The sequence below is a fragment of the Lonchura striata genome, chromosome 2 (genome assembly GCF_050655825.1).
Source record: "Lonchura striata isolate lonStrDom1 chromosome 2, ASM5065582v1, whole genome shotgun sequence".
Classification (NCBI taxonomy): domain Eukaryota; kingdom Metazoa; phylum Chordata; class Aves; order Passeriformes; family Estrildidae; genus Lonchura; species Lonchura striata.
In genome coordinates, this window is record NC_140704.1 from 148,975,033 (window position 1) to 148,988,402 (window position 13,370).

At 43.6% G+C, this 13,370-nt stretch overlaps 1 protein-coding gene across 2 annotated transcripts in view; it reads left to right on the forward strand.

The window, feature by feature from the left end:
* The first annotated feature begins 12,253 nt into the window (after positions 1 to 12,253).
* Positions 12,254 to 13,370, forward strand: part of CCN4 (cellular communication network factor 4) — a 34,194-nt gene continuing 33,077 nt past the window's right edge. The window contains exon 1 of one of the 2 annotated variants that reach the window (XM_021542385.3): positions 12,254 to 12,369. Coding sequence is in view for 1 of the 2 variants with exons in the window: in XM_021542384.4 (XP_021398059.1) it covers positions 12,532 to 12,579 (48 nt within the window). In the remaining variant the exon portion in view is untranslated. Of the gene's footprint in view, positions 12,580 to 13,370 lie in introns of both variants that reach the window. The other variant, XM_021542384.4, reaches the window with a different exon arrangement.

Genomic DNA, 13,370 nt, shown 5'->3' on the forward strand with positions numbered 1-13,370 from the left:
GCAAGGAATTGCTAAAGATGAGAGTCATTTATACAAAAAGTTCTTTTTTTTCCTGTTTACAACAAGAGAATGTGGCAGTCACATAATGTAGAGTTGACCTCAGATCAACATGTGCAGAATGTCAGGGATGTTCAGCTCTGCTACATGCACTCAAGCTCACTGGAAAGGCAGCTCTCAATGGGTCACTGCTGCCTGCCAGCAGTGCAGCTGGAGGAAGGCTTGGCCTGGATCCCAAATGCAGGGTCACAATCTTCCACACCACAACAAGTTTTCAAGTGCCAGGGGCTACTAGAAGAAGAGAGTTCTGCTGCAGTGTCCAGTTCTGCTGCTGGTTCCTGTCAGATGTTCTGCAGTAGGTATGAAAACTGCACAGCAAACAGAAAGAGCAGGCTGAGGATTTGGTGTGCAACTCTTTCCTGAGAGCTCGGCCATTCTGCATGGGCAGGTGCAAAGCTGGCTCCAGACACATATTACATAAACACCTCCAGTCCACAAAAAGGTGTAAGCAAACATCCTCAGCTGTAACTGCCTCTAACCTTGAGCCCACCTCAGTGGGAAAGGTTGGGCTGTGTGATCTAAAATCCCTTTGAGCATTATGTCTATGATTCTCAGAGTTGTGCCTTTCATACAACAGAAACTACTCTCTAAATGCTGGATCCTCCAGGGAGCTCCAACTCCTTTATGTTGCTTTGGGGAAGCAGAGCAATTAACTGCTTTAGCTTGCTTTATAGCTGCTTTGTGTCCTTGGGGCACTGCAAAGGGCTTTGATGCATTTATGCATTTTCTCCTGCAAAGCCCAGGGCATGCTAATGGCAGGTGTAGAGAATAGGCATTCTCACCTGGGACAAGGCAACAGAAACAATCATGTCAAAGAACCTTCCAGAGACCTCGAGCACACTGAAGGGCACTGAGCTTAGCATTAGCTGAGGAAGTAGGAGTATACATTTTATGGAGTTTTCCAAATAATTTGCCAAAAGTCTCACTTCCAGCTAAGAATTGGTACAGAAAATGCTGCTGGATGTGCAAGAACTAGCACGTGTGTGGTTTAAGGGATAAACTGTGGAAAAAACTATATCATTGGGAGCTAGATTTGGGATTTGTATGCCCATTACAACTCCTTGTTCCATGCTGTAATAATATTTGATTATCCCGCCAGCCTGCAGCCCAAGATCATGAAAAGTTCATGCATAAGAAACATCTGTTTTAGCATTCATGACAATAATTCAAACAGCAGATAATTTACTCCAGCACTTTCTTCACCACACTCCTCCACAGGAACCCACAGTGGAAACAGCTATTCCTCAGCAAGGACTTGGGCTTGTTAGTGAAGATGTGTTGCCATTCTGAGCAAAATAGCAAAATTTTAAGAAAATGTAGGAGAGGATTTATGCACAATGATGTGAATTTGAAACCATAAGTATCCTATTTCTCTTCAAAATTCCCATATCTCAGTTTCCAAGGAGCATGTAAAAGTGTAAAAAAGAGACATCAATAATTGAATACAGAGGGTTGACACCTTCTGCCATTTGATGGCACATCTCTTTCTTAGGCACCTGCTTCTCAGTCCAGTGTAATACTGAGGTTTCTCTTTGCCCACAGAAGAGATGATCCTAGAATATTTCTTCTTAGCAACCTCATCCTGGTGGAAGTGATTTGGTAGAGGATCCTGGTTTCCTCCAGTCTGCAGCTTGGAGGCAAATCACAGCCTACACTGGACTGGCAATTCCAGGCATCACACAAATGCTCTATGAGGACATGCAAGAAGTGAAAGCTAGGTCAGTTTACTAAAGATGCCTATAAAAGAATTGCTGGAGCATATAGGGACAAAATCATAAAGGCCAAAGCACAAAATTAAGCACAACTAGAAAGGGATGTGAAAGATAGCAAAGAGCTTCCTATTAATATTTCAGCAGAAGGAGGAAGATGAAGGAAGAAGCTGGTCCTTCACTTAGTGAGGAAGAAAAGCTGATAATGCCTGGAGGGCTGAAGTGGTTAATGGCTTTCACCTTTCAGCCTTCACTAAAACTGCAATAAGCCCACGACTAACTAATACCAGTGCAGGGGGAGGAGCAATTCAGCTGTCAGCAGGCAGAAGGCAGGCTCAGGAATTTCACTGAAAACACAGATTTTTTTTGTTTTGTTTTGAATTGTAAAACTGGCTAGCTGCTCTCTTGAAGGATGTGTGAGACCTAGGAGGGAGAGAAAAGGACAGATTGGGGTCTGATGTTCTGAGGGAAAGGAAAGAGCTAGGGGATTATCAACCAATCTGCATACTGTCAACACCTAGAAAAAATATTGAAACAAGTGGAACAGACCATTTTGGAACACTCTGAAAACCAAATCATGAATGAAAGAACATCAGACTTGGCAGATTTCGAAGGTATGGGAGACTGAGTATGTACTGTAGAAGAGGATGAAGTTGCTGTGGTGTGATTTCACCTTGACTGTAGGAAGGCTTTTGCCACTATTTCCCATGAAATTTGCTCAGGTGAATTGGGAATCTAACCCAGATTCCATCCTGTGGTGTGGATGGCTATCTGGTAGGAGAGTTATCCTCAGCAGGGGTTATCTGTGCTGCCCTCTTGTCCTGGAGGAAAAGCTGGAGTGGGGTTTTGGAATGGAGAATTTATGGTCTTTCAAAGTCTTTCTTTCTTGAACAGCAGCACATAGGGGCTACTTCTGCTGATGATGCAAATCTAGGTTTGAAAATAAAGGATCCCATGGCGATCCTATGAAGTAATTATTTCATAAAGACATTGAGGACAACAGCAGGCAGGGAGTTGCCTCCGGCTCCTCAGCTGTATCAACCACACGGTCAGTTATTTTCTCCAAGGGTGCATTAACAGGATTCACATTTATCACACAAAATCTAGCACAGGGGAAGTACAAAGATGGGGAGAAGTAAAGCCCTGCAGGTTACTCATTCTGCCAGGGCAGATCTGAGGATGGCTGCTGATGCTGAGATTTTGTTGTTTTTGTCAACCATTTTATCCCAGCAGATTCCTTATAATTTCCACATAATTTAAGTTGTGTTGCAGACATCCTACCTCTTCCACTGCAGTGGTGACAAGATGTGAACAACAGGGCTGTGGCTGTACAGGTAAGGCCTCTTTTGGCTTGGTAGTCATTGATCTCAGACAGAGCAACCACTAGAGAGGGAATAGGTACCTTCCTGCAGAAATAGTCTAGGTCATGAAGAAGGAAGTGGGAAGTGGACTCTAGGAAAATTAAAGAGTGGTTCTCTGTCTACTCCCAGTGCTAGCTCTGTTTGGGGCACCTCAAAGGAAAAGATAGAAGGCTGAACTGGATATATGTATGTTGTCTTTAAACTCATGAAATTCTGCAATGAAGATCAAGTAAAAGATTTTCTTTTCACATTGTGCCCAAGAAGCAGTTCACCTACACTTCAGCAAGAGAGATTTCAGGTAGAGTTTGGGTTTAACTCTCTGAGGAGACTTGGAACAGGTCACTGCAGAGAAATTCGAGGGAAGGGGCTGTGCTCCCGACAGACAAGGTTAGACAAGCATCTGTCAGTAAGAGTTTAGTTAGTGCAGGCTGTGCCTTGGGGCAGGGGAGACATGAGAGGAACCCTTTAGTCTCTTCCAGCCCTCTGTCTGTGTACTCAGATGTGTTCTCTTGCTTCCCTCTCCCTCCCACTTTTCCTCTCCATCTCTGGAGTCAGCTCACTTGAGGCTCAGGACCTCAGCCCCACTCTCTGTCCATATCCTTCCCTGCTCCAAAAACTCTGGAGTCCAGAGGCAGGAGAGAGGTTGTGATGGTTCCCACCTGAGGAGGTCCCTTGCCAGGAGCCGTGCTCCATCACTGGCACCCTGATGGAAGCCAGGCCTCTCCATCACCCATCTCCCATCACACTTTCCCTGGACACATTTCAAGAACCCTGACCCAGCATGTGGTGAATAAATACCAAGAGGTTATTTACACATGAAAGCTTTCCTAACTTGGCCACTTTACCTGTAATCTCAGCAACTGCTTTAAGCCTCCAATTGGTCAGATATTTTTCTTCCTGAGTTTCCTCTGGGAGGTGACAGAAGATGAAGACAACAGTCCCCCCTGTGCAAAGAAAAGGGTGGTTTTCCTGGGGAGAAACAAACAAATATCAGACACCATGCTGGCCACCATTTTTGCTCCATATGAGAACTACAAGCTCTGTATTCTTTTCTGGTGCTTAAATCCAGGGATAACTAATGGAGCCTAAGAAGCACAGTGTTGTGAATTCCCTATGAGGTCTCACATAGTGTCCCAAAATACATCTTCCTTGTCCAAATTTCATTTTGTAAGCCTGTCCTGGCTGAATATGTGCAGCTCAGCTCTTCCTCAGGGACACAACAACTTCAGGTGAGATTAAAGGGAGGTGCACTAAAGCCATATTAAAGGGAAAGAAGTACTGCCAGAACCCAGGAAATCCTTTTTTCACTTGATGAAGAAGAAAAACATTTTCTGGATCAAGGTAGACACAACTACATCAACTTTTTCCCTGAACATGCAGGGTCAGTGTATTGATGCATCCTGATCTTCTCCTTTTCCCTCATGGTTGAATACAAGTCCATATCGTTTTCTGCTCCAAAATGGTGACAGGAGAAGAGGAAGGAAAAATAAGTCCAGAGGGAAACAGTGATCATATTTGGTGACCTCAGACCAGGAGAATGTGAAAAGTTTTATCACACCAGGCAGGGATGGAAAAAAGTAGAGCTGATCACAAAGATCAGAGCTCAGGGCAGTGATTCTGCTCTGGCACTCCAGGTGTGATACATCTCCTCTGTGCCCTAGTTCCTTTCTTTGCATTGGGTTTGTTGTGTTGGCAACAGTGTCCAAATGAAATTAGGAAACAAAGTCATAATGCTCCCAATTTTGTAGGACTGACATTGAATGTTAGCAGACATTGCAGCAATCACCTTCCAGGGCATGGAAAAGTAGTTTATTATCTTCATTGTCACATTTTTTAATGTTTCAAATACAATTATCAATGGTAATAAAAATGTGTATATTCTGAATGTTCTCATTTTAGACCTTCTTCTGCTGAGAAGAGGTCTAAAACAGTTCATATCATCAGATAATTTATTGGTCTTCTTGAGACAGAACCACTCTATATCTACTGGAAAGTGACTGTATCCTTTCACTTTGAAAGCATCCAGGCAGGAATTTGGAATGGATTTATTATTTTACTTCTTCAAGTGGTAATGTGAAAATGGATACCTTTGTTTTCAAGTATTTTGCTTTTATAACCAAGATCAAATTATGAACAAATATTGGCATGGGGTGGGAGAAGAGGAAGTATAGAGTTCTGCTTGCAAAAAAATAAAAAATAAAAATATGAGAACTTGAGAACATGTGGACCATTTGTGCTTAAAGTAGCAGTATTTTTGTGAGCATTACATCAATAAAAGCCACTTTCCCCACAGATTTGTGTCTGGTGGCTGACTGCAAACTCCAGCTGAAGCTGTTTTCCTGCAGACTGAGAGGTCTCAGCTGTGTGGCTTCTCTGGCTCTAATAGTGTGTGAATAAACACCTCACTTTTCCCAGAAGTGTGATACTCCAGTGGCCTCTCTTATCTTCCTTGGTGCCTCCTTTCACAAAGTGCAGGGATGCCATCATCAGTGAGATACCCATCTTTCTGACAACATTTGGCTTGGTTTTGCCCAAAAGGCTCAAAAATTACTGTAAAGGCACAGACAGACAGACAGACGTGAATATGCACAAAGTGATTGCATAAGCTCCATTTCCCCAGGAAACACAGACTGAAAGCAGCTCTGTTGAAAGGAAAATGTTTACTAACCAAATACCACAGGAAACTTTGAATAAAATTTTACCAGAATTAGAATGCAGAATTTGGATACTTGGGCCATGGAGGGAAAATATTTAGTTCTCAAATATTTCATGTTTCAAACAGGTTTGATATCTTGGGAATTTATCTATGACTCTTCTAAACATTTCACAAGGTTTCATTCTTATTTTCTTTAATAAGAAAACAGTATTATTTGTCTGCATTTATTAAAAAAATATTTTAAAAACAACACTTGGGCTGGAAGACCAGACCTACTTTCCAACAAAAAAACAAGGCCATCTCAGACAGGAGTTGGTTCTGTTTTATAGACTTAATTTACTTCTTGTACATTAAAGGCAATTTCATGGGCTTGTTTGGTTGGGTTTTTTCCCAAATATATGTGTAATCTAACCCAGTCTTGGAAATTCACAGACATATCTACAGCACTGGGAAGCCTCAGTGTGGGACTAAAAAGTTCAAAATCTATTCTTCCCTAGAACAGAATTTCCAGGAGAACAGAAGAGATTTCCCTCCTCATGAAACCAACTCCATCCCAGAGACTGCAGAATATTGAAGCACTAGTAGAAATAAAAAAGGGCCAGATTAATGTATAATTTTGCAGTTCTGTGGTCACTGATCTACACAGTAGAATTGTAAGCATGTGGACATTATATACAGTGGGTAGCATCATTTTTTGGAGCATATCATAAAATTGCTTGTCCAGGAGACCATGATATGAGGTTGACAAACATATAAAGGGAGCAAGCTGTGCCATTTCAGGAATGTGTGCAATATTTGTTTATCCCTTCATAGTTTGTTGGCCTATATATTTTCCTCTCTTTTAATGGGCATCAAGAAAAGCATCTGCAGGAGGCAAGCCCAAATTCCTCCCCTTCACTTCCTGCATTTGTTCAAATAGTTGAACTAATATTTATGAATAATTCATTGCATCCATGAATGTGACAAATCATTGCAACTCCAAGTACTTCATACTTAAACCAGCTGAGGCTCAGACTCAATATGTGTTATTGAGCCAGCTTCTTTTAATGGTTAGTAAACATTATGTAAATATTACTTTCCAGAAGACTACTTTTCTACAGCAAGAAATCACTAAAAGTTTGTTTGTATTTCTGGCAGTTTCCTCATTCTTTTTGGACTATACATTTTGGTCATTAATTATTTTTAGAGCTTGGTATCTTACTTGTGTGATGGTCGTGTTTGATTTTTTAAAAATTATTGTTATTAATTTTTATTTACAGTTCCATTTGAAAGCTTTAATTATGCAGTTGGTGGGGGTTTGAGTGCAGATATTAAGACAATTACTCAGGAAAAGCACTGGATACCCAAGGGTACTGTTGCTATTGTTACAAATATCTGATAGTGGTTCAAAACCATCAGAGTATGTGTTTTGCCCACATAAATGTCCATCAGGAAATTATGAGAATTTATGAATGGATGAACACAGTAGTGAGGCCATTGCTATTGAGGGCAATGTAGAAAATACAATGTTGCTGTCATCAGTAACTGAAAATCTAATATAACACAGATTTTAAAATTGATATTAAGTTTTATCATCTTTTATATGAGAAACTACAGTATTTTAATGACTTATTTCTTAGCTACTGTCATTGGTGCCTGTACATTTTTTGCTCACAGTGGAATAGCTCAAATGCTGTCAGCCAGATTAGTACTGCTGAAATCAAAGGAGTCACACAGATTGACACCAGCTGAAGACCTGTCCTAATAAATCCAACTTTATTTATGGGGAATGAAACCACAGTCATGTCTCCTCAAAGGCAATAGTCCTGCTCAAATGGTGAGAGTAAATTATTTTGGCTGCATGAATGAATTAAATATTTAATGTTCCATTTTTCAGACTTGGCTCTGCCTCACCTAAATCAGTGGAGCTGATTTACACCAGCTCTTTGGAGAAATGACCAGCTGGTTCTGGAGTGCTGACAGTCAGGCTGGTTTACCTGGACCAGCTGATTCTCTGTTTAGCAGCTGGGTTGTGATCAGTCCCACAAATATTCTGGCACAAGGAGTTCAAGCCACACAGCATGGTGCATGTACTCAGTAATGGAAACCTGGGCTGAGCAACATTCTAAGGTAAATCCCTTCATCTGGCATTTTCTAAAGGACTGAGGGAATTCAGTGCTGGATTTACCGTCTTAGATCCTGGTACCTTCTGCATCACTGCATCAGGGGGACACGAGGCTGAGCAGGAGCAAAGGAGAACTTGACTCTGTATCCAGAGTGATTTCTGTCCATCTCCTTCTTTGGAAAGAATCTTTAGACAGCAAAAGAGTGAGTCTTCCTGTAGTATTGCAACTTCTTTCACTCAGGTGTCAGGTCTCACCTGCAAAGGCCAGCAACTCTGAAAATGAGATATTCACCTGTGCTGAAGTGGGGCTGGCTGAGTGTTCAGATGCTCGATGTTTTCGGGAGTCAGCTAAAACAGATATTTACCTGCTCTTCTTTGCAAAGCTTCTTTGATCTTTCAAAGGCCCAGGCTGATGTAACTCTCCTTCCTATCACATAAGTAGTGTCAATAACAGCAACAATAATTGATGGTGCAGTTTGATTTCTCCACCTCCCTTTCCATTCCAGTATTTGCTTCCTGAATCCCAGCCTTTCTCCTGATTGAAAGGGATGTCACCTTCATCACAGAGAAAAGCAGAAGTAAAAGTATCCTGATATGAAACTAACAGAGCTAGTGGTCTGGATCATTTAAAAGTCAGATGCATGACTCAGCCCTTACCTTTAATGAGTCAGGAAAGTCCAAGGTGGTTTGGTTTTTTTCCCCTGGACTTGCAGGTAGACTCTGATCTCACATATTTACAAAGGAAAACAGCTACAGACAAGGAACTATTCTTGCCATGCATTTGCAAGAGAAACCAGCACCCATCCTCCCTGAGCCCTCTGTCTGCTCTTAGTAGTCCCTGTATTCTTTGGCTGGCTACAGCCTCCAGTAAAAGTGTCAGACAAATCCAACAGCATAAAATAAATCAATCAATTTCCCAGTTTATTTGTTCTAAGAAGATTGTAAAATGAAGTCAAATTGAGAAACCTGTTTATGTGGCTGAGAGGCATAAGGGATGTATTGAGGAAGAAATGACATTAAAGCATTAGCCTGACAGAGTCAGAGCTAGCTTGAACTGGGACATGCTGCCTGTTTCCTGTGGATGGCTGTAGAGTGATGGATAGTGGCATTTGCAGATATAATGTCCATAGAAAGGTAAAGATATAAAAGTCATAAAACTATTACATTCATGTTCCCAAAAAACAATTTGATACTGGGAATTAAAAGCAATGTGGCTTCTTTGTTTGATTAATGAGAAGAGTCAGCAGTGATTTATGAAACCTTTGCATATTTATGTGCTGGAATAAAGTGCTGAATTCTCATCAGCCAAGCAGACATTGGCAGAAAGATGAAACCAGCAAACTCAGACTGAAATATGGCACAAATATTTAATAGTGAATGTAACTGAACTCATCAAAACATGAGGTGGATTTTCCGTCATTTGAAGATCTTAAATGGAAGTCTTTGAATTAGACAGAGAAGTGTTTTTACTGGGGTCAGTACAAGACTCCCCAGGATCAAGCCAGGGTGACACAGGATTGCAGTGATCTCTTTCAGCATTGTTATCTTTTAAGGGACCTGAGAGCTCACAGAAGGCCAGGTTTGGGCTGCTGCTATCGAAGAGCTCAAGAAGAGCCAAAATGTCCCTGTAATTTGGGATTTAATGAAGTAACATTACACCCAGACACACCTGTAAGTACCCCAGTGTGCCATATCCACACAGGAAGGCTGCTCAGGCACCTGGATGTCTCAGCACCCCTGCCCCGGGGCTGCAGGGCCAGTCCTTGAGCCCTGTCTCATCAGAGTGGTTTAAGATCATATGATAAACTCTCACAAGCCAGCTGAGGTGGGCTGTGGAGCTTTGAACAGCCAGATAACCACATCTCAAAGATTTCATTCTTGCTGACACACTTGACCACAGCATTTGCTAAGGAATTCACTGAGGCAATGAAATATGCTGAGGAAATAGTCAGAGATGGAGATAACCAAATGTGTTTTGGGAAAAAAACCCAAACCAACACAATGCCATTTTTATGTAATTTCTAAAGTGCTCTTTCCCTTGATGTTGTAGTCTGATACCACAGGAGCTTTGAACTTTTGTTCCTCCTTCATTTGGAAAGTTATTTTTACTCGACCTGCTATCATGGTTCCTTCATCTCCAAGCCAGCAATCACAATTTGTATGAAATATTAGCTATCAGATTTACATCTGAGTCTTTTACCCTATGCTAACCCAAAGAGTTTCACTATTTTTTTTTTTTAAGAGACCTTTTCACCTAGTATTTCTCAAAATACTACTTTCACTTCACAAAATATTAGAGATTTAGACCCCAAAGTCTGGCACTCAGTAAAGTCCACATGCAGGTGAACACCACCAAGATCACAGCATTTGTGCTACATTCCCCAGCAGAATATCAAGAGTGTAGAAGGAAGGATGTGCTGGTGACAGCAGGGTGAGAGAGAAATACTGAAATAGAAAAAGCTGGAATGAACAGAGGAAGAAGTGAGGAAAAATGGGGAGGATATAGAGGAGGAAGAATAGACATAGCTCTGGAGGAACCTGACAGAAAACAACCCTGAGCCTGGTCTTCAGAGTTGTGAGTCCTGGGAATGGCTGAGCTAGGGGTGAAGGTGCTGGAGGAGGAAGCCAGCTCGTGGAACTACCTTCAGTTTGATTTAATTCTGTTTGAATCATCTCCCAGAGCAGCTGTCTGTCCAGACTGTCCCACAAACTGATCTTTTAGAGCTTCCTGGTCCAGCTGGTGTGAAACCATTACTCTGCCCGTGTCACATCACACAGCACGAAGGATAGAAGCTGCTGTGTGACCAGAAGTTACTGGAGCAGATTTCTCACCCTCCCCACCCCACCCACCGTCAGCCTCAGCCTTGGGCATTCAGCTGTGTCAAGAGCAAACAGCACCAGACACCCAGGAGGGCTGGGATAGAACCATAGAATAGTTTAGATAGGAAAGAAATGTAAAGATCAGCTAGGTCCAACCCCCCTTCTGCAGGCAGAGACATCTTCCACTGGACCAGGTTGCTCAGAGCCCCATCCAAGACCAGAGCCCCTGGTCTTGAACACTTCCAGGGACAAGGACTTCACAAATTCTCAGGAGAACTTGTTCCAGTCTCTCACAATTCTTACAGGGAAGGATTTCTTCCCAATATCTAATCTAAATCTAGCCTTTTCCATCATAAAAATATTTCTCCTTGTCCAGTCACTACATGAAGGCCACAGGACCCTCCCCTGCTCTCTTGGAGCCCCTTTATCTACTGGAAGGTGCTATAAAGTCTTGTTGGTGCCTTCTCCAGCTTGAACAACTCCAACTCTCTCAGCCCTTCCTCACAGGAGAGGTATCCCATCCCTCTGGTCATCTTAGTGGCCTCCTCTGGACTCACTCCAACAGCTCCATATTCTTCTTATGTTGGATGGTTGCTTAGGATGAGGGGCTGGGAGTGGCTCATCCCAACCCAACCTGGCACACCTGAGTTCCAGGTGGTAACCAAAGCTGAGCAGAAGTTAAGGAAACATCCCAGTTCTAGTTTGGCCATCAGAATGATTCACGCACCCATAACTGCCCAGCCTGTCACATCAAGAAGAAAGGTTTGTCTACTTTTAAATTTACCTTGGCACTTATTTTAGCCCATGAATAAACTCTTGAGTTTAAAACCTGTGAAGCTGTTTAACAGGGTTTTCCTTCCCTTTTCTAGCACTCATTTTCCTGTAATATTCTATTTTAATTTAAGGATGAAAGAGACTTCAAATTCTTTCAAATTCAGATTTATCTATACCTGTGCCTAAGTAAAAGGACAAAAATACATCATACATTTCTCAGATAAAATCAGGGCATACATTAGCAGGGACACAGGTGATCAGAAAGTTTGGGTTGATGTTTGAGTTCTGGGTGGGGTTTGCACTCCCATGTACCTGGACAATATTTGCCATGCCCACTGCTGACACAGGATAGAAATGTAACTGGGCCCAGGGCTGATGCACACTCCTAAACACTGAAATCATGGAAGGGATGTGGAGCATGCCAGGGGATTTTGTGATCTAGGGTTGCTCTGTAAAGAGAGTCCCAAAGGAGTTACAAGACTGCTTCCCACAGGGTGTGCAGGACAAATGTCTTTTTGCTCTTCAAATGAAATCGCTGTTTTTAAAGATCAAATACATCAAACATCTGTGAATAATTGTATACGTGTCACGTCATTGATTGTAACCAGTAAAGCCAGATCAAACATTTCTTGCTGTACTGGCTACATTGCCAGAGTCTGAATGCCTTCAGCAACATGAGGGATGAGCTCTGAGCCTTTCGGAGCTGAGCTAAAATCGCAGCCGGCTGAATCCCGGCGCTGCAGCTTTCCCTTTAAGAGCCCTTTGGCTCACGGCGATGCACTGAAATGCAGGAGGTGGGACAACACCACACACAAAAATGAAGAAGTGAAGGCAGGAAAAGTTTCTCCAGAGGAAAAATGCAGGGCTTGTCCTTCACCGTGACGTCAGGTCTGTCTTTAATAAAATCCCCAAAGAGGCAAGAGAAAAAGGCAGAGTGCATAGGCTGGGTTGCCAGTTCAGGATTGCTCTGCATTCCCCTAAGTGGTGTTTTTGTTCAAAACGGCTCTAAATCTGGGTTCAATCAAATGTATTTAATCCCGGCTTCCAGGGATGAGGTGGCTTTTGCCCTGGATTCTAGCAGCAAGCAGCATTTTGCAGGTGAGTTTGGAAACTGCCGGGGAGAGCTGTCTTCTGCAAACACACTGGGGCTTAATGCAGGGTGGGCTGGGAGAGCCGAGTGTGCTGCTTGTGGGAAGGAGGGCGCTGGAGGATTTGGGGAGGTGGGAGGCGTGGGAGCAGGAAGGGAAAGGTGAGAGGAAAAGAAAGGTGAAAAGAAAGGGGAACGGAAAGGATGCAGAAGCGTTTCAGAGTTGAGCTCTTCTCAGCATCCAGGTGGATCAACACAGCAAACTGAAGTTGTTTTATTTTTTTTTCCCGTTGTTACGATTTGTGCCATGGAGCAAAAGAAGGATGAGGCGATTCCCCTCAGCAGCACGGCTGAGGCTGTCAGGGACCGGGAAGGGGAAAGCTGTCAGGAGGGGAAAGGGCAGGTTCCCGACGGGCGGCGGTGCCCAGGAGTGCCGGGGCGGGGCGGGACCGGGACCGGGATCGGGACCGGGACCGGGACCGGGATCGGGACCGGGATCGGGACCAGGACCAGGACCGGGATCGGGTCCCGGAGGCGCCGCCGGCCGCTCCCGCAGGTGGAGCCGCTCCCGCCGCTGCCCCGGGGCCGAGGGAGGAGGATCTGATCGCCCTCCCGATCTCCGGAGCTGCTGCTCCAGCAGCAGCCGCTTTGCTGCCCCTCCACGTTGGAAAACCGGTCCGGGGAAGCCGCTGGCTTCCCAAAGGTGCCCGAGTTTTGCTTTGCCTTTCCCGGTGCTTGCCCAGCTCGGGTAGAATTCCCGGGCGAGAGGGCTGGATTGAGAGCAGCCGTGGGGAGCGTGAGG